The 25414-nt window shown below is 44.4% G+C and overlaps 1 protein-coding gene across 14 annotated transcripts in view; it reads right to left on the reverse strand.

The window, feature by feature from the left end:
* The window catches only part of LOC139421068 (microtubule-associated protein tau-like), a 40263-nt gene that overhangs the window by 3217 nt on the left and 11632 nt on the right, over window positions 1-25414 (reverse strand). Inside the window, exons 2-14 of one of the 14 annotated variants that reach the window (XM_071171573.1) lie at window positions 22001-22201; window positions 20658-20744; window positions 16798-16827; window positions 14085-15326; window positions 12398-12441; window positions 11766-11945; window positions 11397-11487; window positions 10632-10867; window positions 10103-10195; window positions 9613-9705; window positions 4476-4557; window positions 4164-4270; window positions 343-510 (exon numbers count right to left, since the gene is read on the reverse strand). In XM_071171573.1, coding sequence (XP_071027674.1) covers window positions 358-510; window positions 4164-4270; window positions 4476-4557; window positions 9613-9705; window positions 10103-10195; window positions 10632-10867; window positions 11397-11487; window positions 11766-11945; window positions 12398-12441; window positions 14085-15326; window positions 16798-16827; window positions 20658-20744; window positions 22001-22184 — 2622 coding nt within the window. In that variant the 5' untranslated portion in view covers window positions 22185-22201 and the 3' untranslated portion in view covers window positions 343-357. The remainder of the gene's footprint in view (window positions 1-342; window positions 511-4163; window positions 4271-4475; window positions 4558-9612; window positions 9706-10102; window positions 10196-10631; window positions 10868-11396; window positions 11488-11765; window positions 11946-12397; window positions 12442-14084; window positions 15327-16797; window positions 16828-20657; window positions 20745-22000; window positions 22202-25414) is intronic. The other 13 variants (XM_071171572.1, XM_071171575.1, XM_071171578.1 and 10 more) reach the window with 13 other exon arrangements.

Below are 25414 nucleotides of genomic sequence, written 5' to 3' on the forward strand. Positions count from 1 at the left end.
TGACATCAGAATGTAGAATGGTGAACAGAGGTTGTGCATATCACAAAAGACCAGTGATGCTGCAGTTTGAAAGGCTCTTGACTTTGTGTTAATGCCCTCTTGTGGTTACATGTACACAATTTCCCTCGATAGTGTGCGGAGTCCTATGGACATGCTGTGTGGGTGGGTGTGTGTTTGGCTGCACATGTGCATGCATGTGTGGGTGCGTGCATGTTTTTTAAGGGGGAATATAGGCCTTCATTTCAAGGTTGAGTATCTCTGTTGTGGCTTGATCCGTCCAATTGACTGGACAATTTTGGCGACTTTGGGGTTTTGGTCTGAAGTAAGACACTGTGTACTTACTGGAGACTTCTAGCTTTACCAGGACGCCCCCTCGATTGGGCTGTGTTCAGAACGGGGCGACTGAGGGGGATCAGTGGAGGGGCCAGTAGGGCTGGGGATAGGAGCTTCCCTATTTAGGGAGGTGTCTCCTTTTCCAGAAACCCCCTTGGCTTCCTTCCCCTTCTCTCTCTATGGATGGATACCACACCCAGTATGGACGGAAAACATGCGTTGGTGTTAAACAAAACAAATGAAACGTAACAAACAAATCAAACAAGATAAATCAAATGAAAAAATTATAAAAAATAAAATAAATGAATGAAAGAAAGAGTCTGTACAAAAAAAACGAAATACATGAAAGTTGTTTAAAAACTGAAAGAAAGAACAAAAATAAGCAATAGATTGGTCTGCAGTGCCAGCTTGGAATCAGAGTGAAAATGAAAGGTAGTCTGAATAACGTTACCAGTCTTGAGCTAATATTCCACTCCTTGTCATTGCCAACGAGACTGGCCTTTCAGCAATCTGGAGTTGCTCATTGGTTGTTGGAAATAGCATTTTCCATGAGAACATGTGGATCCTCGAAAATATAATGAATAACAAAGTCAAAAACAAATATTTAGCTGTTAGCTAGGCAAGTTGTTGTATTTTGAGGCTTAAAATAATTTTGTGGTTGGAATTGCAGTATTTAGTTTGAGAATTTAGACACGAGCTAGCACATTTTGACAGACTAGTTTCTTCTGGACAAACAAAAACGGTTGCTCAGCAACCGGATACCAATGTGTTACAATAACGTCTATCTGCAGACTGCAGTTACTACATGCCACGCCCACTGCCATTGCAGCTGCTAGCACTGTCTCTGGCACACACTCCAGCACAGTAGGTGGCAGTAATGCACCAGAGTTGGATGCCAACTGCCGAAAACCCCCACATAAGAAGGGGGCCGGTACACAGTGTCCTTCAACTCTGCCTGTCGAGTACTGTTTACCTGCAGTTTTGTTAACAATATGGTGAGGGAAGTAGCTAGCTAACTAGAACACCGGTACAGTGTCATTCTCCCCCGCTTGCCGAGCACTGCTTTCCCACAGTTCTGTTAATGTTACAGCATTACGGCTTGTATAGCCAACCCAACTCTTGCGTGGCACTACCGAGTAGTGATTACCATTGCCGTAAAGTTAAAATAACTGCCAGAGTTCTCTTTGATGAGGTTTAACGGGGGATGGCATCCAATAAATGTTGGATTACCACCACCTACTAGACTCCCTTATACTTAGCTTAATTATTTTTTCCTTTCTACATTTTTTTTTTTTAAATTACAAATACCTGACCATCTAACACTACACTCACAAATAATAATAAATACCATACTCCACTATTTAAATCTATTTAGTCCTACTTCAGGCTGAAAGGACGGGACACCACCACTTAACACATCCTGTAACTTCTGATGTCAAGTCTCGCACACCCAAATACCTCTCTACAGCTGCTGCCACCTCTATTTTCTGCAATTTACATTCCATCCCATAATCTAACCTTACTGAAACATATATCACTTGTTGGTTTATCCTTCTGTACTGATCTACTAATCACGCCACTACTCTCAGGATCCCTCCCCCTTGACCCATCTTCCTCTACTTTCTTCACTGCCTCTGCACTACTCTAACCCTGGAAACCTCAACATGTCTCTCTCGCACAGGACATTTCTGATCCCCCCCGCCCCATTGTCACCCCTACAATTAACGCATACCACTACTTTCCCCAATACTACACGTCTCATGCCTTTCTGCACACTTCTCACACTTAGGACCTTCCTCCTACACACTGCTGCCACATGCCCATAAGCTTGACACCTGTAATAATGTAATGTAGTCGGCACAAAGCTCGTACAGGACAAGTTATACATCCTAACATCACTTTGTCGGGTAAAGACTCAACATCAAAACTCAAAAGAACAGACAATGACTCTTCTGTTTCTCCTCTCGCGCCGCCCTGTCTGCGTCGCACCAAACGACGAGCATCAAACACCGGGATTCTTCCCCTCCAGTTGCTCAGCGTTCACATTGACCGCTACCCCAGTATTCACTCCTCAACGGCACCCTTTTCTTGAGAACAAAACAATTCTCTCAATTCTCAACTCTTGCCCCCCATTCGTTTAACACAGAGCGCCGGCTCCCTCTGACCAGCAGAAGCACATACACTTATCACAAGACCACTTTCTGGTTACCCGATTCCACAGCACCCAACTCTGTTTTCACCCACCCTGAAACCTCAAAGGAATCAGCAAAAAAGAAAAAAAAAGGGTCCAATTTTTCAAAACAAACTTCACTCCTACGGTCACAGACTCTTTATCCTGACCCTCGGTGCAAGCCTCAGGCTCCAAGAACGTCACCACACCTACCACCTCCGATACTTCGCCCTTCAGCTCACTCTGCCTACACTTTCTACCATTTTCCGTTAACAAACCATCCCCTTTTCCCCCAGCTATTTTTAACCAACTCAAGCTCACCCTCTTCATTCCTCCCCCTCTCTCTTAGACCTCCTCAGCCTCTCTTTTCCTCTCCATGTTCCAAGTATAACTCTCTCCTTATGATAATACTGCACTTCTCCTGACAAACATCTTGTTCTTTCCTTGTTAACCGGCTGTCCCCATCTCCATACAATCAGCACGAACCCCTCGGGATGTAACGCTCAACAGTGCACCCCACTTGTAAAGCAGCTGCTTCGTCTTGATGTTCTTCTTTGTCAGTAGCTATTGAGGAGCTTTTCCTTTTCAAACAAGTGCGTTCCTCTCAACTGCCGGTGTCCTAGCCTTAATGGCAGTGGGCGCGGCATGTAGTAAGTGGGGCGTTGTGGGCGCGGCATGTAGTACGCGGTCTGCAGATAGACCCTACTCACGTGTTCTGTGGAGACTAAAAAGTTCCAATATTTGCATAATAGTTGTGATTGGAGGATAGCTCTAAGGGTGATCGAATCAGGATCAAATCTTCCGTTCTCCTCAAGCTCATTAATGATAGAATGATCATATTTGAAGTTGACAGAAAGGCCACTCTCTTTGGCACATGACATGGAGTGGATTAGCTAAAGAGACGGGTACACGGGCTAAATGAGAGGAGCTGCTGCCACCCAAACATGCTGGGCAAAGAGAAGAGGAAGGAGAGCAGGGGAATGGGTCGCCAGAGTTGCCATTGCAAGGGAAAATGTAATCTCTTGATATAGGCTTAAGAATTAAAATATTGAGTATCTGATTTGGTTCTGGGTGTCGAGATGAGGGAAAATACTGCCTCAGTTTCTTACTGTATTGAGTTTAAAATTGGCCTCCGTGTGGTAAGAGTTTTTTTTAAACAGCGATCAGTTACCTTTAGGGAAGTTTGTATTTGCAATAAAATGTATTTATGATCTATTGTTAGGCTTTATATGAAATATTGATTTAAAAATGTGTTTGTAAGTACATGACACTCAGGCGTATGCCTATTGGCAATGCAGAGAGAGAGGCCTACTTAGTAATCAATGTGACCCTGTGTTAATCGCTCTTTTGCGTGACATTTTAGAAATGTTTACAAGCAAGTTTCATGGCATGCTCAGTTTGCTAAGGAAGAGTTTGCCAAGCAAGAAGAGTGATAATTTAGTTTAGATTTCAGAGATTTGAAGCCAGAGAGAATATTAGCAATGAATTGTGTGCAGACTGTTGACTCCAGAATTCGGGCAGAATAATTCAATGTTTCAGAATAGAAATTAGTAATTGATTGTAATAGGTTATTTTTTTTTTGAAAGATTGAAACATGAAAGTATTGTTTTTGAAAGACGTGCGAGTCAATTCGGACATTAGTGATAGTGAGTCCGTTTACCTTCCTCCCGCCACCTCCAGCCACATGACCAACGTTGTCCATGGACCCAATCTTAGACTGAACCTTGAAGTCCAACTTCTCCGATTTGATCTCCACATTGCCTCCACCTAATGAAGACAAGCGGCATTCTTTAGCACTGCAAAGGTTATTCAACACATTTTCCTATTCGTCAGGGAGCATAAAACTATTTGTTGATATGGCTGAGTATCGACCACCAATAGCCTCAACCGTAGTCCATGTTAGAGCAGGGTCTCTCTGTTGCATGTTGTTTCCTTTCAGTCACCATAAGGTTTTATTCTGTACATAAATTACCTGGTTTGTGGTGAATGTTGGCCTTCGATCCACACTTTGACTGTACGTTGCTGAGGTCAATCTTTTTGTGAGTAATTTGAACCTGGATATGGCAAATGGGGAGAAACAAAGGAGATCATCAGAGCATAGATAGAATCAGACCAGAGGGGTGGTCCTTGTTGGGCGATGCGAGGAGGCAGAATACAGAGAGACAATCTAGAATGAGTCAGCATCAGTCACATGCAAGGACAAGGACACCACCATGAATGGCTTCCTGAATAGACTTGCTTTTAGCATTGTCCTTAATAGATATTGGTTGGAAAAAGGGAAAGGGGTTATCCTATTGCACCCACACATGAGAATTTCCTTAAAAATGAAAAGATAGCTAGAATATTTCAGGGAATTCAGTCATCGTTATCAAAAAAAATCAGGCCATATTGATGAAATTTGAATCTAAATGAGACAACTAGGTCTCAAATTTGGATGCAAAGGCCCTCTTGGGTACAATGCAAAGATGTTTCATTACATCTCTAGGAACTATGACGATACAATGCTGTTTTCTAACCCAGTTTAACCCGCGCCAAGTATGTAAGGACACATATGTGATTAGATGGATTGGATTACCAGCCTTTCACCTTTTCCTTCAAATTTTTACAGGAATATTCTCTACTACACATTCCCCCACGTCTGTTTTCCTGAGAAGCGAGACAAGATACCCGATGATCAGGAGGATGAAAGTAATCATAAAATGACTGACATTCATGAAAACAGCACTTTTATAATCGATGTATCTGATCAAATGTTTATCGAAGTAAATTGCTAAATAATACAAAAATATATATAAACTCAACAAAAAAAAAGAAATGTCCCTTTTTCAGGACCCTGTCTTTTAAAGATAATTCGTAAAAATCCATATAACTTCACAGATCTTCATTGTAAAGGATATAAACACTGTTGCTTGTTCAATGAATCATAAACTATTAATGAACATGCACCTGTGGAACGGTCATTAAGACACTAAAAGCTTACAATTAAGGTCACAGTTATGAAAACTTAGGACACTAAAGAGGCCTTTCTACTGACTCTGAAAAACACCAAAAGAAAGAAGCCCAGGGTCCCTGCTCATCTGCGTGATTGTGCCTCAGGCATGCTGCAAGGAGGTATGAGGACTGCAGATGTGGCCAGGGCAATAAATTGCAATGTCTGTACTGTGAGATGCCTAAGACAGCGCTACAGGGAGACAGGACAGACAACTGATCATCCTCGCAGTGGCAGACCACGTGTAACAACACCTGCACAGGATCGGTACATCCGAACATCACACCTGCAGGACAGGTACAGGATGGCAACAACAACTGCCTGAGTTACACCAGGAATGCACAATCCCTCCATCAGTGCTCAGACTGTCCGCAATAGCCTGAGAGAGGCTGGACTGAGGGCTTTGTAGGCCTGTTGTAAGGCAGGTCCTCACCAGATATCACCGGCAACAACGTCGCCTATGGGCACAAACCCACCGTCGCTGGACCAGATAGGACTGACAAAAAGTGCTCTTCACTGACGAGTCGCGGTTTTGCCTCACCTCGGGTGATGGTCGGATTCGCGTTTATCGTCGAAGGAATGAGCGTTACACCGAGGCCTGTACTCTGGAGCGGGATCGATTTGGAGGTGGAGGGTCCGTCATGGTCTGGGGCGGTGTGTCACAGTATCATCGGACTGAGCTTGTTGTCATAGCAGGCAATCTCAATACTATGCGTTACAGGGAAGACATTCTCCTCCCTCATGTGGTACCCTTCCTGCAGGTTCATCCTGACATGACCCTCCAGCATGACAATGCCACCAGCCATACTGCTCATTCTGTGCATGATTTCTTTCAAGACAGGAATGTCAGTGTTGGATCGGAGGGTGAGGGCTAGGGCCATTCCCCCCAGAAATGTCGGGGAACTTGCAAGTGCCTTGGTGGAAGAGTGGGGTAACATCTCACAGCCAGATCTGGCATATCTGGTGCAGTCCATGAGGAGGAGATGCACTGCAGTACTTAATGCACCTGGTGGCCACACCAGATACTGACTGTTACTTTTGACCCCCTCCCCCCACCCCCTTTGTTCAGGGACACATTATTACATTACTGTTAGTCACATATCTGTGGAACTTGTTCAGTTTATGTCTCAGTTGTTGAATCTTATGTTCATTCAAATATTTACATGTTAAGTTTGCTGAAAATAAACGCAGTCGACAGTGAGAGGACGTTTCTTTTTTTTGCTGAGTTTATGAATATGAAATTCAAATGACCAGAGCTCTCATAAAATCACTCCAATCCATGATTTAAAACAAGTCTCCACTACAATCTAGACAAAACCAAATCCCCAAAGCAACCTAAGCGAAATAGGTTTACTCTCTTGAATAAAATGAAAAAAATAAAACAATAGGCCTATGTGTTTAAATGAATATTGCTGGGGGAAAAAAACATTACATACACACAAACATATACACATCCAAACATGCAGCGATTTGCTGGTATGCAGTTTGAACGTGTATTTACGCAGTACAGACACATGGTGGTGTCAGTGCTGCATAGAGATACAGGCTTTCATCACATTACTCTCGACACACAGCAAAGAAGCCCAGCCCTTGTTTCTCCGAGCAGATAAGACACAACTACAGCAAGACTGCAACGCTGCAGCCACATCCAACTCAGTGCAGCCCAATCACTATCCATTTACCAGTACCAGTATAAATAAACTGGCCTCCTCATTTCTGTTGTAAGCGTTGAATCTTACATCTCTACTTAGACACTATTGATTTACAGGAGGTTGATGGGTGGTGGCGGAGGGGACAATGAGTTGGAAGTAAATATCACAATTGACAGGATTCAGGTTGAGTCCAGCGGACAAAACTGGTTGTAATTCTGTCTTTTGTGACGTCATAGGTTGTATTCTGATTATAATAAATGTTTGTCAATGTCTTGGTCAGCTAAAAGATGCCTTTAACTAATTATCGGACCAGAATATGACCTCTTTCCCAGACATCTTGGTATTGTCATAAACGAGATGAGGATTTTAACTGGTTGTAATCTGACATTTTTAGAACCAGAAAATGGCGTCATTATGGATTTACCACCCCAAAGTTTGCCCGCTGGGACTGCATGCTCACGGTCATACACCAACCAGGAGAACCGTGCCACCATTATAAGTCAATGATGTTCTGCTTTGTCTCATCACTACTGCATTCACGTCATCCATGTCATGCAAGGTAACGACCAGCACGGATGTCGAGGTGTTCAGTTCAAGACACTGAACCGCGTATTGGACTTGGAGAGTTTGAGACTACAAGAGCCATTGGGGTGCATCATACAGGTTATTGGAGACACATTTGAGGAGACAGATCTAGGGCAGACAGACCAAAAACACAAACTTGGCAACAGCATCTCCAGGCAAGGATGCCCTGCCCCCTGTAATGCCTTACCCATGCAGCTGTTTTCAGGGACTCAAAAGGGGCCAAGGTGCTATACAACTGTCCCTGACAAGCCCTAACCTTAAACCAGTGTCCCATTGCAGTTTAATGAAATCAAAGTTTTTAAAGAGATTAGGCCTTTATCTTGGCTTTCTGGGTGGTTGTGTTGCCCTCTAAAGAAAGTTGAAGCCAGTAAGATTTAGTCTCAGATGCTACTCTAGTCTGCTACTCTTTTCTATTGGTCTAATTGGGCTTATTGTATCCCAACTGTGCCTGGGGCCCACTGTACATACAGTACACAACATAAACTCACATAATTTATCTAACAGATCATTCTCTTTTTAGGGAATGCCAAAGCACACAATAGTCCCGAGAGATAAACCTGGTAGATGAACCTGGTGAAAATACCCATCAGCCCATAGAAATCAAATAGATTCATAAATTTTACTTCGCTGGATCTTTCCTCATACTTTTGTCAAATCGTTTTGTGGAGAGCTCTATTGAGCGCACATTTAATTATGGTAAGTCCCTCATCGTTCTGGGTCATCTCATTTCAGGTCTGTATACTAAGGCTGTACTGTATCAATCCAAAGCCAGATTTAATGACGTCTGACGTGCACATTCCATTACTGTAAGGCATTTAGTCAGCTCAATGAGAGGACACTGGCTGACAGACCTGTGCTGCTGACAGCAAGTACACTGCGCTGCACCATCCACTCTGGTCTGAGTGGTCTGTAATCGTGACTCATTGAGAGAAACAATGGCTTTATTTGTGAGGGGGACTGGGTTGCTTGTGATACGATAAGGTCAGCAATTCTAATTTTCTAGAAAAGTCTAGGTTTTAAACAGACGTTGGAAACTTAGTGTATTGTGTTGGAATTGATTTGTATAGGGTAGAAATGCAGATCAAATCACAATGCTTGCCTTTACACTAGGCCAGTGTGGAATGAATCTGTAAAGGGCAACTGTATGAGGAATCTGTTTTGAAAGTTGTGTCTTTGAAAACTATGAAAACATTAAGCTTTAAGGGGACAAATGGCGGTGACCAGAAGTTAATGCAGTATCTCAAAGATATTTAGGCTTGATCCCAGCTTGAACCTCCACATGAACAGGTCATAAAACTATAAGACCTGTTCATGTATAGTTTTACATGTGATTTTGAATGTTTTCGCATTTGGAAAAATAAAAGGACGTTTCATAACGTGCTGCAACTGTAAGATGTTAAGACTTCAGAGAAGTGTTCCTACTTGAAAACATTATGTAGAGCGGGCTCTCATTTGTTATGTTGAATATGGTCACATGCATCATATACTTCAAGACTATAATTACCTCGGCACATTCATCTGATTTGAAATGTTGTTCCATTCACTTTGTTGATTTATTTAATGTTCCTGTATCAAATCAAGCGATAGCCTAACTGATTTAAAAGGAATCGAGTTGAAATATTGTTTACAAACTTACATAGCTTGTGCTACCATAATAAGAGAATATCAGAGAGTAAATTTAACAAAAATGAAGAAAGCCTGTAAACTCCTCAAACTTAAGTAACTATCTAGCTATAAACTAGTGAAGTCCTCATTTAATTTAAGTCTAGGAGGAGCAGAGAGTGGAGAAGGAATAGCCTTTATGTTCTGGCCAAGGCCATGATCTGGTTCTAACTGCGGGAAGACTCAAGACCAAACCATGAGTTCATCCTCAAGTTACTCACGTTACCACCTCGGGGGACATGCTTGAGATTGTCTTTGGAGCCACACCTAGACTGAACACTAGACAAGTCGATCTTCTTATGTAAAATTTGCACCTGGAAGAGGTAGAGGAGAGGCGAAAATATCACCTTTCTGGCAGGTTGCTGCAGCAGCTGCAAGGCTGCGATGTGGATCTTGCTGCTGACTGCTATTTAGACATTTACTTAAACCAGATTATCTACAAGATGGCCTCAAAGTTCAAGGTCGGTGTCTGCACCGCAGATACCAATTCAATAGCTAGATGTATCACCTTCAGAAGTTACAGGCATGAGGCAATGTCCTTATTTCACAGGTCAGGGATATCTGACATGCACTGATCTCAAAATAGTTACAGATCAATGATCAAGTGACCAGTCTTTATGGAAGTGTGTGGGTTCTGTACTGTAGGAGTTCGAAAATGGGTAATGTCCCTGTCTGCAGTCTCTTGACCGCCATGCCGTCTGTGTTACTCACATTGCCACCTCCTGGGGTATACTTGAGATTGGCTTTGGAGCCACACTTTGACTGAACGTTACTTAAATCCATCTTCTTCTCAACTATTTGCACCTGAAAGAGTCAGGAGGGAGAAAGTGTTCTTACAAACATCCAAGGAACTAATACGGAACAAACCTTTTTTTTTATTGTTCTGGACATATTCAACAAATACTGTAAAGCCATTTGTGATCACAACTCCAACATAAGCTTTGAAATGCCAATTACTGGAGTGGTACGTGGATTCCGGCCTGTGATAAACAACTCAAGCTTGGAAGAAAGATACCTAAGAAAAACAGCACCCAGGTTGTACATTTCAGGCCACTTTTCAGAAGTTCCTGGGTTTTTCAGAAATCCCAGTTGGAGGACTTCCTGTTGGCAGATTCCCATCACCCCCTCTTCCTCTTACCATGGGTTTCTGAAAAACCTGCAAACTTTGGGAAGGTTTCTGAAATTCTTCAACCCTTACCATATCATTAAAAAAATGAAAGAAAACGGTTTCAAGCCCTACCCGTCCTCCACCAGGCGAGTGCTTGATGTTTTCCGTGGAGCCAATCTTTGACCGGACGTTCTTCAGGTCGGGCATGGGGGCGGCCAGGGGCACCGGACTGCGCCCCCTCATGGACCCAGGGGATTTAGGAGGGGTCCGCACCACCGCCACCTTCTTCACCTCCCGGCTGGCGGGGGACTTGGGTGTGCTGGGGCTGCTGTAGCCACTACGGTCTTGGGGCGTCTTGGGGGAATCAACTACAAGGATAGGAGAAACATAATCTAGGATTAGGTTATTTCAATCTATGTTTGTGCTCCTGTTTTCTGGAACAAGACCTGCAAAAGTTCAATTATTTGAAACTAGGCTCCGGTGATGTTTTGCTCAGCCTGTAGTTAAAGCCAAAATGCCCAGACACTTCTAGGTACATTTTTCTCTCTCCATCACGCCATTCCAAAGAGAGCAAAGGAAATGGTGGTGACACCATCTAACGTGCTGGGGATGCAAATGTAATTGTCAAGCTGTCACATGTTAGAGATGGCAAAGGTATCAAGCTGTTGTTAGAGTTAGAACCTTTTTCAATGGGGATATGGAGTCTGACCATATCCTTATCATGCCCCCTCATCTCTGCTCACACTCCATGTGTTAACCTCTCTCGAATTGGGGGACTCTCAATGGATTAATGGTGATTGCGCTTCATGTGCTCCCATTGTAGGCACTGCTGTACGAGTTTAAAGGAACACATTGAGAGTTGACCATCTGTTGAACATGTCCTGAGTACTGACTGACCTCCAGCAGTGGTCTTGGTCTGCATCCTGGTCCCAGCACCCTGGGGTTTGGCACCTGGAGTCCTGGTGCTGGCGGTCTTCCCATCTCCAGTCTGGAAACCAAACAGCACAGTTACTTCTAGAATGGAAAAACTAGAAACTACACAACAAGCGATGAACCGGTGTTGAAACAAAAGACTCCGGACTAATTTGGGAAAGAACTGACTGAGTGTTTGGGGTTTAGGGAGAGGCATTGCATAAGATCATTCAACACCATGGAACTTTGAGGTATTCATGTCATAATGCCATTGAGCATTATGAGCCTATGGATAGGCTGGCCTGAGCCTGGGATCGTGGTCAAAGTTGAGACCTGTCCATGTGTGTTACTTACCCTTGGCCTGGGTTCTCTGGCTCTTGCACTGCCTGGACTGGGTTTAAATATTGAGCTGGGCCTGCTAGTGTTGCAGGCTGGGGCAGAGGAAGAGGACCAAGGCTTTTTGTTGGGGGTGGTTTGGACCGAGGAGGGTCGTTTGGGGGTGGATGCTTTGACAGGTGTGGTGGCGTTGGGTGTCTTGTGACCAAAGGTGGTAAAAAAAGTGTTATGAAACACAAAGGAAAAGACCAAAGTGAAAGCAAACAACATTTAAAGAAATGCATTACGATGGTGGAACTTAACAAAAACCTATAAGCGATATAGACAAACAATTAAAACCAATATAAGCCATTTTTAAAAATGTAAACAGTAAAAATCTTAAATTCAATATGTCAAAAAGTGTGTGTGATTGGTGAATGGCTTTACATGCAGATATGCTGTACTTCAATTGCAGAGCAAAACCGTTCGTTTTTTAGGGCATTCAGTTGAAGGCAGATGGTTGATGCAAAAGTTTCTGTCAAATTTGAGCCAACATGTTTGGAACCTCCTTTGCAGCTGTAAAGTGAAGCACTGAGACGCAGCAGGCATCGATATATCTCAAGATCACTCCAGAGGTCAGACCTCTGGTCCACACATCAATTATCACCTACCTTTTTCTCAGCTGCTTCTTTCCCAGCCCCTGCACTGGCCTTGGCTGCAAGAGAGGGTCAAAGAAGGGGACTGAGAGTCAGTGCTAATATCATAGTCCGGTCTAATCAGCAACTTTGAGACCTCGCTGCACTAGGCTAGGCTAACTCTCTGAAGCTAAATTGCCTATTCATCCCAGGCATGAAAATGCTAACGGACGATGCGTGTTAACTACTCTAGTTGCTGTATCCGGATGCTTTAAAGTAGCTTTTGGATTTCATAGTAATTGTCAGCACACTGAAATGAATTGCCAGAAAGTACATTTGCCATAAACTTTTATTGAACTTTAATTTGAAACTTGCCCCAGATTCGAAATGATCTGCGTATTGACATTACACTGCGTGGGGAGGTTTAAGCACAGTAAGTCTTAAGAGTTTCAAAAATAAGTAAGAGTTTCAAAAATGAAGCCTCTTGGCCTGATCCCCCGAATCAGTCCACTCAGAGAATCAGAGATAATACACTGTCTGGGACTAGGCTAATCATTTGAGGGGGGGGGGGGGGACTAAATTAGTTTTAGGGCCAATGAATGTGGTACAGACAACTGCTTAGAAACCGTCCTTTTTATTTAACGTCAGGCCTGCATGTTATTGGATAAGCAGGAAATTGAGTCTCCGTGATGACCGTGATGCTTGCAAATGGTTAGTTAGGAGATAAACATTATTGCCTGCCTATCAATGGCTGTATTGAAAGAGTGGGTGGTTCCCATTAAACTGATTCACTATTTACACTCCAGTAATCATTTAGAAAAGCTTTTACAGAAAATGTACCTTTGAAACGGGAATCATTTCCTTATCATGCAATGTGCAAGTGCTTATCAGCCATTATCTGATCATTACTGACAATTAGCAATGTAGGCAACCTTAAAGATGATTAGCATAAAGAGAACCAGTGATCCATCTAATGATAAGTAGTGTGTAGCAAATACACTCTGTGAGAGACCACCTGCACTGCAGGGGAAGATAGTATGCATGGATGCTTACATTAAACCTGACAAACAGTGCTGACTTACACTTTTCTGCTCATTTAATAGACAGGAAACAGTAGCCAGAGTGTGGTGTGTGTGTGTGCATACACGTGTGAACCATACCATGTGTGTGTGCATACACGTGTGAACCATACCATGTGTGTGTGTGTGTGCATACACGTGTGAACCATACCATATGTGTGTGTGTGTGTGTGTGTGTGTGTGTGTGTTTCAGAAGACGGGAGGTGGAAGGAAAGGTGACCCATAAATACACAGTCACGATGATGTGATGTTGCACACCCAACAGACATGCAAGTGACATGCAAAAGGGGCTGACGGGTGGAAAACATTGCCAGCAAAAATAATTTGGGCACAGGAGGGTTAGTGACCTAAAACAGGGGCTGGAAACACAGACAGAACACAGACCAAACACAGAGAAAAGAGAAAGCTCAAAAGAGAACGAAGTGAACAAAGAAGAGACTAGAAAGAAACCGGCGGTGGTGGTGGCGGCGACAAGCAGTCCGTTTCATCAACCGAACACGTTCACATTTTGCGTTTTGTGCATGTTTTTCAGAAAGGGTGCTGCTTTATTGTGTTGCTCTAGTAAGAAGAAGAGAATATCTGAGAGAAAAGAAAGGAGGAGGAGGTGGAGAGGTGGGATTGATAAACTAGAACAGAAAACAGACCTTTCAGCTGGGCACCTGGAGCATTTGCTTTTCCGCCAGGTGGGGCGGCATCTTTTGAGGGTGCTTTCAGAGATTTAGCTGCGGTGGTCTTGGGGGGAGGGGCAACAGCGTTAGCGGTCACTTTTCTGACCGGGCCTTTGGCTGCTGTAGGAGCACCTCCTTTGGCATCACCTTTGGGGCCACTAGCAGGCTTGCCAGGCTTAGTTTCTGCAGGTTTGGCTTCTGCAGGTTTGGCTTTGGTCACCGACTGAGCTGCCGTCACCACTTCGATGACGTCCTCGTTTGCCGACTGCAGGTATTGGCCTTGAATGTCCTTTGAGGTCTTCACATCATCCTTCTGGACAGGCTCAACCTCCATCTGGGGCACAGCAATCATGGGCAGGGGACTAGCTACCTTCTCCTGCACCTCTTCTTCCTCCTGCACCTTCTCCTCAGTCTCCTGCTCCACCGCATCACGGGCATCTGGCTGGTACTCGATGAGAGGAGACTGGTCCTTGGTCCGGTTGGCTGCGGTGCTAGGGGAGAAGGGAGATTCATGGTCGGCCCTGTTGGAGTCAGGGCTCTTGCTCTCTGGGGGGGTCTTGTCTGCTCCGTTCTGCAACCCTGCAGGGATGCCCTGACCAGGGGGGTGTCCCTCAGGCTCCGTGTAGTCAAAGGATAGGACGCGCTGCTTGGCTTCCTCCGGGGTCATGGCAACGGGAATGACAGGGGTGCAACCTTCATCTTTCTGCTGCTCTTCCTCTTCTGAGCTGACCTCACGCCGTGGCCTCCTGCGGATCGTTGACACCTCTGTTCTCTCCTCCTCTTCATCCTCGTCGCTATCCTCCTCTTTTTCTTCATCCACCTGCTCTTTCGTCCCCTCCTTTTCCATGAAGAGAGGGCTCTGAGGCTTCCCAGGACTGATCCCGTCTTCATAGGCCGAGGTAGGAGCCTCCTTGCTCTCACATACGTCCTCCTCATCCTCGTCCTCAGACCCAGAGTCGCTCAGGCTGTGGCCCACAGAGACCTTGTCTGACGAGCTCCTCTTCATCTCAGACCCCAGCGAGTCTGGGGAGAAGAGCCTTGGAGTGTCCCTCTCGATTGGGGCTTCAGGGGCTGAAGGAGACGCCCAGGGGCTCACCGACCCAGCCCGCTCCCCGTCTTCGTTCCCGCCGTCGGCAAAGCCGGACCTGCTACTGCGGCCGCTCTCTGTGGCAGGACTGACGCCTTCTGGTGTGGGGCTGAGCGATGCAGTGAGCTCCTCTGGTGTGGTGGGAACCGGGAAGCAGAACGATAAGGGACAGAGGGGATAGATCCACAGCAGGACTGTGGTGTTAGAGACACTTACCTCCTCCTCAGAGACACACATTCAACACCCAACAAAAATAACAGAAATAAAGGGAAAGAAAGAATCGAAAGGAAAGAAAACAACCACTGAAGGAGCAGGAACACAAAACAAAGGGCAAAGGAACCTTTTTTTTTTTTTTTGCTGGCATCAACAGGAACAACAATGAAACATCAAATATATCAACTGCAATTATCTGGATCGTTTTGGTACCTAAATCTTGAGAGCTGTAGGTGTTTTTATAAGAAGCTCCGTTTGCAAATCACATTCAATGCAGTTGCAAACGTTTTGCTTCCATGTTTCTAGCAGAAAGGATGGGTAGACTACACAATGAGCGCTATGAACTATGTATGTAGCTGTGGGTTCATAAAAAGCACCTAACAGCTCAGACACTAAGCCCTCAACTTCTGCCTGAAAAAAAAAAAAAAAGAAATCAACCAAAATGCACAACAGAAGTCAAAGCAAAGCTGTACCATATCAATACAAGATAAATTTTTTTTTTTTAAAGTCTCATTCAACACAGTACTCACAATGACCCAACAGCTCTGAATTTCTCTCGCTCTTGGATCGTTGTGATATATGAAATTGCAATGGCGATGAATCAACGCTAGTCTGGCTGCCAGATTGTTTCCTTTGCAAATGGGCCTTGCGGCGGGGGAGGGTTTTCTGGCTGCTAGCCCCACATACAATACATCATGGTTTCCTCCTTTAAAAAAAGGGGGGAAACTGCAATTGCTCCATCTTTTTCTGGACTTATAAATGATATCTACCCATTGATTCTTGAAGAATATAACTTTTGCCTCGATCTTAGTTCAAGCGTCATTATCCCATCAGAACCCGAAATAAGCTTGTTTAACTCCAATTGTTTGTAACGTTAAACAAATTCAAATGTAAACAAAGCATGGTTAAAAACTATAGCTATGGTGTGGTATCACTCAGCGTAAGAACCATTCTGAAATCCTTAAATGATCGACCTTGCACTTGAAATCAAACTCCATCACCCACTTAAGATGAATACATTTCAAGGATCAATATAAAAATTGGGAATCTAAAGCGTGAAACATTCCAATGAGACAGTGTCCTCTGTTCTACAATGCACACGCCGTGGTACTACTATAATGGTGATTGAGATGAGTTGCGGTTCAAATCAATACTGGAGATTGTCCATTACATCTCCATGCTAAACCCGATCTCGGTTTTCAAATTGGTATGAGAGCTATTGGGATGATTATTTGAAAATGTAATAAAAAATAAAAAAAATGTAAAAGACGTTGACGATGATTTGATACAGAATATGCATGGATGGTAGTCGGTCTCAAAAACTCCACTTCCTCATGGCTACATGTGGTCTGAGGAAGAGAGATGGTCAGATGGGCATTGCGGTTATACCTTGACCTGTAGCAGTCATCCCTCTGGTAGCTGCGTGGCCCAGGGTTCGATGGAAGAGGAAGAAGAAGAGGAAGAGGAAGAAGACAAAGGGGGGAAAAAGGGGGTCTTCATTAGACTTTCTACAGGCACCGGTCAGCTGATCTCCAACATACAGCGAACACTCACACAAGTATGATCAAACTGAACAGCACGCACGCACACACACACACACACACACACACACACACAAGCCACCTGCCAAAATAAATCCTCTCGTCTAAAGCTCGCTAAAAGCGCTAAGTTACTCTCGGTCATGTGCAAGTGTAGTTTCGGGGACAGTCACGGCTGCCCTACACCACCTATCTGTCGATCTACAGTGTCTTCAGAGAGAATTCACACCCCTTGACTTATTTCACATTTTGTTGTGTTACAGCCTGAATTTAAAATGGATTCCTTTGAGGTTTTTATTCTCTCACTAGCCTACACACAACACCCCATAATCTCAAAGTGGAATTCTGTTTTTCGAAATGTTTACAAATTCAATCAAAATAAAGCTGAATGGTCTTGAGTCAATAAGTATTTAACCATTTTGTAATGGCACGCCTAAATAAGTTCAGGAGGAATAATGTGCTTAACAAGTCACATTTTTTGCATGGACTCACTCTTTGTGCAATAATGGTGTATAACATGATTTTTGAATGACTACCTCGTATCTCAGTGCCCCACACGTAAGGTAAGGTTCATTATACTTTGGATGATGTATCAGTACACCCAGTCACCACAAAGATGTTCGTTCTTCCTAAATCAGTTGCTGAAGAGGAAGAATGGTGACTTTAAAACGGTTACAGAGTTTAAAAAAACTGAGGATGGATCAACAACATTGCATTTACTCCACAATACTAACCTAACTCAGAGTGAAAAGAAGGAAGCCTGAACAGAATAAAACTATTCCAAAACATGCATCCTGTTTGCAACAAGGCACTAAAGTAAGCCAAATACTGCAACAAACAAACAAAAAAGTATCCTGAATACAAAGTCTTGTGTTGTATTGGATTTGCCCCAAACACATTACTGAGTACCACTTTCAATATTTTCAAGCATAGTGGTGGCTGCATCATGTTATGGTTATGCTTGTAATCATTAAGGACTGGGGAGTTTTTCAGGATAAAAAAAAAGAAAATGTAATGGAGCTAAGCACAGGCAAAATCCTAAAGGAAAACCTGGTTCAGTCTACTTTCCAACAGACATTGGGAGATGAATTCACCTTTCAGAAGGACAATAACCTAAAACACAAGGCCAAATCTACACTGGAGTTGCTTACCAAGAAGACAGTGAATGTGTGGCCGAGTTACAGTTTTGACTTAAAATCTACATGAAAATATATTGCAAGACCTGAAAATGGTTGTCTAGCAATGATCAACAACCAATTTGACAGTGCTTGAAGAATTTTGAAAAGAAGAATGGGCAAATATTGCACAATCCAGGTGTGGAAAGCTCTTAGAGACGTACCCAGAAAGACACACAGCTGTAATCACTGCCAAAGGTACTTCTACAAAGTATTGACTCAGGGGTGTGAATACTTGTGTAAATAAGATATTTGGGGATTTTATTCTCAATCAATTTGCAAAAATGTCATCAACAAAAAATATTCACTGTCATTATGAGCTAGTGTGTGGAGATGGGTGAATGCAGGCTGTAACATAACGTGGAATAAGTCAAGGGGTAAGAATACTTTCTGAAGGCATTGTACCTAACATTTTCTGGGGTGAGGGTGGGGGGGGTTAGCATATACGTTAATAAGAAATGCTTATCCGCAAATTCCGATTTCAGGAAAGCTTGATGATTCCTCCATGTCAACCATTGACAGTTCTCAGTCTGCAAGCTCAGCATCATCTAAGTGGCTATAAATGATTTTGCCTACAGCTAATAGGGCAGTCAGAGTCACTGAACCCCAGTTAGGGACTAAAGCACCAGACACATGCACCATGGTCCTTGTATTGCAGTTGGCTATCCTGTATTGACAAGTGTAACTTACGGACTATTGCTGGTAGCAGACATACAATAGACTCAGTGAAAGGAACATGAGGCCCTACAATGTAGGCCTAAATCTAGATATCTAGCCTTGTTCTCTTGTCCTGCGGTATATTGCTCATGCCATGTGGTTCAAGGAAGGTTTGGAGGAAGTGAACTAATTACATTACGCACGTAGTTCTATTCATGGAAATTGCTCAATCTTTCATGTTTTCGTGGACAGAGGTTAGAGCCAAAGCTCGTCTGTAGTGCACAGCAGAGTAGACACTGTGGTATCTATAGCTGTGGGCTACCGTTGAGAACACAACCACCAAAGTGCCTTTTGTCCTTCTGGCAATACCATAAATCATTGTTGAATAAAGGCCCACTGACAGTTGAGAGACCTGGAGTCACTGAGTGAGTAAGTAGCTAAAAACGGGCTATAACACCACGGACGCAATTATACAAAGCATTATGAACCCCATGATCATCACGTCCCTATGGTAAATGAACCGAGTGTGAAGATGAATGAAGTCCATGACATCAATCCTACGAGCCATGTTTAAAATGCTCCGGGGTGACTAGCTATGGCTCTATAGGGACTTGGGGGTTCAGCCTTCTGTTGCCATGGCGCCACCGTGCTGACCAAGGCCACAGCACCAGTTAAGTGGTGACCATATTGACCCATTAGCCCAGAACCCCCCCCCCCCCCCCCCCCCCCCTTTCACTTATTCTGAGGTTGGCCCGTTGGCCGTGACTGGGAGAGAGCATGTTACTGCAGAGTGCCACTTATACAACAGCGTTATCGGATACAAAACCACAAGGGTTCTTAACTTACTGACCGCCGGCCGGGGCAATCTAAATACAGGAAGCTTACGTCCACGGTCTTTGTCATGACAACAGCCTAAAACTTCATGAACACAAGAGCCACAACTCTAGGCCCGATACCTAATGCTACGATCTGTGGGGGGGGGGGGGGGGGGGGGGGGGGGGGGGGGGGGGTGGCTGTGTGACCTGAATAAAAAGTGTTCTGAAAAGCCTCAACAACAAGAAAGGCGTCTGCAATCCATGATATTTCCTGCTTCTGTTCAGAAATTGCATGTTTTTACTATGAATGATTATGCCATGCTTCTGAGTTCTGTTCTGGTATAATAATTCATAATAAAAACATGCAATTTCTGAACAGAAGCAGGAAATATCATGGATTGTTGAGAGTCCAGCAGCAGGGGAGCAGCAGAATCATCCTTAAATCCTGACAAGAGATTTCATTAAAAATGCATTAGGAAGGAAAGGCAGACGCCCTCAGAAGAACTGACCTTTGTCTGTAGAAATGAGAGAGAGAGCGAGAGAGAGCGAGAGAGAGCGAGAGAGAGCGAGAGAGAGACTATTTTAAAAGAAGCATTGGTTGTAGATGGTGATTACGGAAACTGAAAACTGGATGAAGAGAAGAGAGGAAAACGGAGGAAAAGCACATCATTTAGGGGGATTTAAAGGCACTCAGGGGTATATATGAAAAGTGAAGCAGGCAGCTGTGAAGCAAGAAGCGAAAACAAATGCATGTTGAGGTAGTTGTGACAAGAAGCTGGATGATGATTCGCGAAGAGGCAGAGGCCAAAAGAACCAATGAGCAAATTGCTTTTGAAGCCACAAACAAGAGGCACAATCACAACCAGAGGTGGACTCAATTCCATGTCCTAATAATCTATTCATGATCAATTTATGATTCGTTTATGAAGTCTCTCAAGATTCATGAATCAATTCCTGAAACATTTCCTGAATGAACACTCATCAAAATGGAATTGAGCCCAACCCTGCAGCTCACACAGCCCCCTATCAGAAATAAAGGGGTTGGAGGTCAGGAGAGGCCATACCCGAGAGGGCGCTCTTAGACACAGAGACCTCTGACACTGGTGCTGGAGGCTGTGATTTCAGTTCCGATGCCAGCTCCAGCAAATCTTCTACGACAGACAGAGGCAAGATTATTTGTTTGTGAGAGAGGGAAAAAAATGAATTAAAAAAATGAATAAAAAACGGGCATCACCTCAGGTTCTCGGGAACAAAAGAGCGGGCTAGCCTATATTTTGGAGGTAGGTGGTTGGTGAACATATTGAGGACGCAGCGAGGCAGTTTAAGAGGTAGAGTGGAAAATACTTTTGGGAAAAAAGAACAGCCCCCAGTCCCAGTGTGGCCTACAGGTCCAACTCAAAACACAAGCTGCCTTGCTTTAGAAGCTGTTCATTTTGTTCTTCAGTAGTGTAGTTTAAGCTGTACAATAAGAGCGGTAGTAATGCTCTTCTGCTCCCTAAAGAGGAAGTATTCTACATGAATACAAAATACTAAAGGAGAAAAATACCAGATTTGAGAACTTAAAGCAACATCCTTGATGGAATATCTCTTCCATTCTTTTCTAGATACACTCTGGCTATATCATGTAATATTTAGGCCTCATATGGTCACTGGCAGGCTGTCGCCTACAGTACAGTAATCACAACCTAAAAAGCTGGGACAGCTGGGGCATGTCATCCGATAGAACTGGGCAAAGCTCTGTACGTTATAGGGATATTGGGAGATTCAGGTGTACTCTACTGTACCTGCAGGCTTCCAGTCATTGCGCTAACAATAGCTAGCATTGGCTACCTCTAACTTCCTTCATACTGCACGCAGAGACACGCAAAATGGCATCCACGAGTTCATCGGACTCTGGGGACGTAGAACAATTGCCAGACTCTCGTCGTGTCCCTTGAAGAGCCTCTGTAGACGACACTCAATACCAAAGCGTGTTTACATTACCAGTGTATGCGTCCGTCTCCCTGCTCTTGTGGCCTGTCAAGATTATCAGTCTCAATGTCAGTCCTGTTCTCTGGAAGAGAGAGTTGGGTCTGTATAACACACTATAGAGTGTCTGTCTGAGGGGACCGACCCAAAACGCCTGGATTACCGTAAACACACGCACACACTGATGTCTGTAGGGTTATTTAACCATGCAATCTAAGGAAGGGTAATGCAGAGAACAATAACATCCTTTACTTCCGTCTGGATGCAACAGATTGCCACGGTCTGCTTTTTACTATTAAGGCCTACAAGAAACAGATTGACCAGATTCTAAGAAACTGTGACACTGTTTCCCCAAGAACGTGTATCTGATGCCCTCTTTTCCATAACCACCCTCTTGCTGTCGGAATCTAAAGTCCTGGTGACCTAGTCCATCACTGACCTTCCATGCCCCCAGGTCCCATGTGTGCATCTGGCATCCCGTTAGGCTTCTTGACCTCCTGCTGGTTCTGGGGTTCTTTCAGTGTCATGTTGGCCAGGGCAGCCGAGGCCATGGTCTCCCCGGAGTTGAATTGCACGGTGGCGTGGCCGTCCAGGCTCGAGTTGAAGTCCTGATGCTGATCCATGGTGAAACGAGTTCAGGCTGGGAGGAGAGACAGACAGACAGAAGAAGAAAACACATGGAGTTAATGCTCTACTTCGTTTTGATGCTATCCACATGAGACTACTTTGGCAGGTGGAAATAGATAACGGACTGAATTTGAATAATGCCTTGAGATATGAGATGGTGCCGTGTCACATTTTTCAGACCGCATGGAACCCGGACTGAACTGAGAGGATTCTAAGCATTGCTTTGTTGTTGGCTTACTTAAAAGGGGGTCAGAGGAGCAGAGGTGTGCAAGAACCAACCACAGTTGGTGGGATCTCAGTAACGGGCTACAATGGAAAAGGGTGAAGGTGACAAAGAAGTAATTGACGACAAATCCAAATCGACACCCAGCACACATGCTTCTTCCCCACAGACAGGGATATGGCTGCTGAGCTAAAGAAAGACCGATACCAGCACACTGTTGAAATCTCCCCCAGTTTTATTGTGCAGTGTTTTTTCACCCCAAAGGTCTTAGTCACCAACCCAGACCCTTCCTACAAGAACAGCAACGGATTTGTCCACTCATCCCAGGCAGCCCGAGCCTGATCCCGGATCTGTTTGTGCTGCAGTCTTGCCAACTCCTATGGCCATTGTCACACCAACGGGCTGCAACGCTGCGATTTCCAAGTCGCTCCCTCATAGGGACCGATAGGGACGATCAGGACTTTTTCTTTGTCTTATAGAAGCTTTATGTAATCAAAAGGACTTTGCTAACGCAGACGGACGTGGTGCAACAACAGACTGGCGGGCTAGGGGAAGATGAAACTCCAGAAACATTTGCCTACACTCTGACGCCCTTTCTCAGTGATCATGATTTGAAAGGACAGGCTAGGTTTCTTTGTTTCTTGAGGCTTTTGCTAGGTAGGCCCTAAAGAGCCATCATTTCTAACGTGGTACCAAAGGACATGTCAACGCAATGTAGGCCTAACGTCTCAATGCAGCTTGACCTAGCCTGTTCTTCCCCCGCTTCGAGGCCCCAAGCAAAGCGGTCACCTCAATGGTGAATGTAGAGAGACAACATCTAGGCTATTCAAACCTTTTGAGCTACTCTACAGACTCAAGGCAATCCTCCTCTTCCTCAACTAAGCTTAGATAATCGCAATTCGTCATGATATTGAGCTACAAGTATGAGCTACTTCCCTGTAACGGATGTCATCATGTCAGGGACGGTGTGCTGTAATGTGAGCATGCTTCTATTTGTTATGAAGCGAGATGATGAAGTGGCCAAGTTAAACACTGGCCAACCATGAGCACTCCCTCTCCTCCTCCTGCAGAAACAAGCTGTGCACTGCAGCTCATAGAGACGACAAGATCAGATGCGCCAATCATAGGGTCATATTAATGCGGGGGGGGGGGGGGGGGGGGGGGGGGGTTGGGGGATTTCCTCCTGTCTTGTCAAAGGGGAAGAGAGAGTTCCTCTCAAAATACACACGGCAGCAGCTCAGTACGTGACAACCTGCCAGGCATATCCTGTTTCTGTTTCCTTACATCCAGCGGTTTGGCTGGTGTTATTGTGGACGAGTTGTTGTGTTTCTTATTAAGCGGGTGGTGGCATACTGTTGTGCTTGGGGTCATCTTGCGTGTGTATATTTTCTGGACTAACTTACAAGACTGTAGAACTGCGTCATTTAGCGATACTGCACAGATGACCGTTTTTCAGTTTGCTGACAACACAAATCAGCACCTGCTTTGGACTCGGTGCCTAACAGTTCTTCCTAAGGCGTGCCAACCAGTCAAGGGCATAGCTTTCTATATTTGGCCGTCTCTACAGACTCATTTACAGCAGTGAAACACCACTGTTCTGACAAAAAAAAAAAATATATTTTTTATAGGACCTCACTCTAAATAGACATAGACAGGTTGAGATCTGGCCACTGTGAGATCTGAGCACTTGGCAACTGTTAGCTAGCCTATGTCCTGGATAAATAGTTTAAGATATAAGTATTGGCAAAGTTAGTCTCAATGCCTAGTAGGAAAAACATACAAATCAGGAGGGTCTAGTCCTCTGAACACACAGCATTTAACAATCAATGACCGGACTGCAGTGATCTTTAGACATCATTTCATTTCTCCCAGCGACAGAGGTCGGGGGATGGGCGTACTGGGCGAGGGAGAAGGGCTGAAACCATGTTCTGGCAAAGCCCACCCTGTAATTTGTATTGGTCTGCGACTGGTCTGGCAGCTGTGTTCTGATTCTCTTTGTGGGCTGATTGCTGGAGGGAGGGAGGGGGAGAGAGAGAAAGAGAGAGCGCGTGTGTGAGAGAGAGAGAGACAAAGAAGACTTACAAAGAGCATCACAGCCCGACGTGCACCAGAACCACAGACCTCCTTATGCGCCGTCAATCCACTGCAGTTGGTCTACCTTAGGGCTCTAACAAAGAGGTACAGGGAAAGACATGCTAAATGCGAATAGGCTCACTCAGCTACTAAAGAGGAGGGCCCAGGGCCCCACTTATCGGCTTGTTGGAGAGGTACTCAGAAAGGAGGCAATTATCCAAAAAGCAGAGGGGAGGGAGAGAGGAGACCAAATTGGTGATATTATTTTTGATCTGAAATGCCAGATGTTAATCCTCTGTTGAGCGTCTCACAGGCGTTTACACCAAATCTTTGTCCCGTACTCACCCTCTAACAGGGCGGCAGGTAGACTAGTGGTTAGAGCGTTGGGCCAGTAACCCGAAAGGTTGCTAGATCGAATCCCCGAGCTGACAAGGTAAAAATCAGTTGTTCTGTCCCTGAACAAGGCAGTTAACCCACTGTTCCTAGGCCGTCATTGTAAATAAGAATTTGTTCGTAACTGACATGCCTAGTTAAATAAAATAAATAAAATAATGCCAGGCCAACACACACACTGTGTAAAGCAGGGCCAATCATCAATGGCTAGGATTTTCTACGCGCAACAGAATGAACACACGCTTGTCTCACATCATTAGCTGCACTGTGATTTAAATTTGTGGGGGGGGAAACGATTCATCCCCATTTTCATTTAAGGAACATGTCATCAATTTTCTCCACGATTAGCCTACACCCTGTTTATGTACTGTTGATTTGTTAGTCCGGATCATTTTTTCCCACCCGAGCATGTTAACCAATGTCTCTATTTGTCTAGGACATAGCTTAAAAATGGTTAAATCTCGACTATCACCTAAAAACTCCCCAGTACCCCATCCCATGTCTTCTCCCTCCCTGTCATCGCCTCTGTGGATCGTC

The sequence above is a fragment of the Oncorhynchus clarkii genome, chromosome 12, assembly GCF_045791955.1.
Source record: "Oncorhynchus clarkii lewisi isolate Uvic-CL-2024 chromosome 12, UVic_Ocla_1.0, whole genome shotgun sequence".
Classification (NCBI taxonomy): domain Eukaryota; kingdom Metazoa; phylum Chordata; class Actinopteri; order Salmoniformes; family Salmonidae; genus Oncorhynchus; species Oncorhynchus clarkii.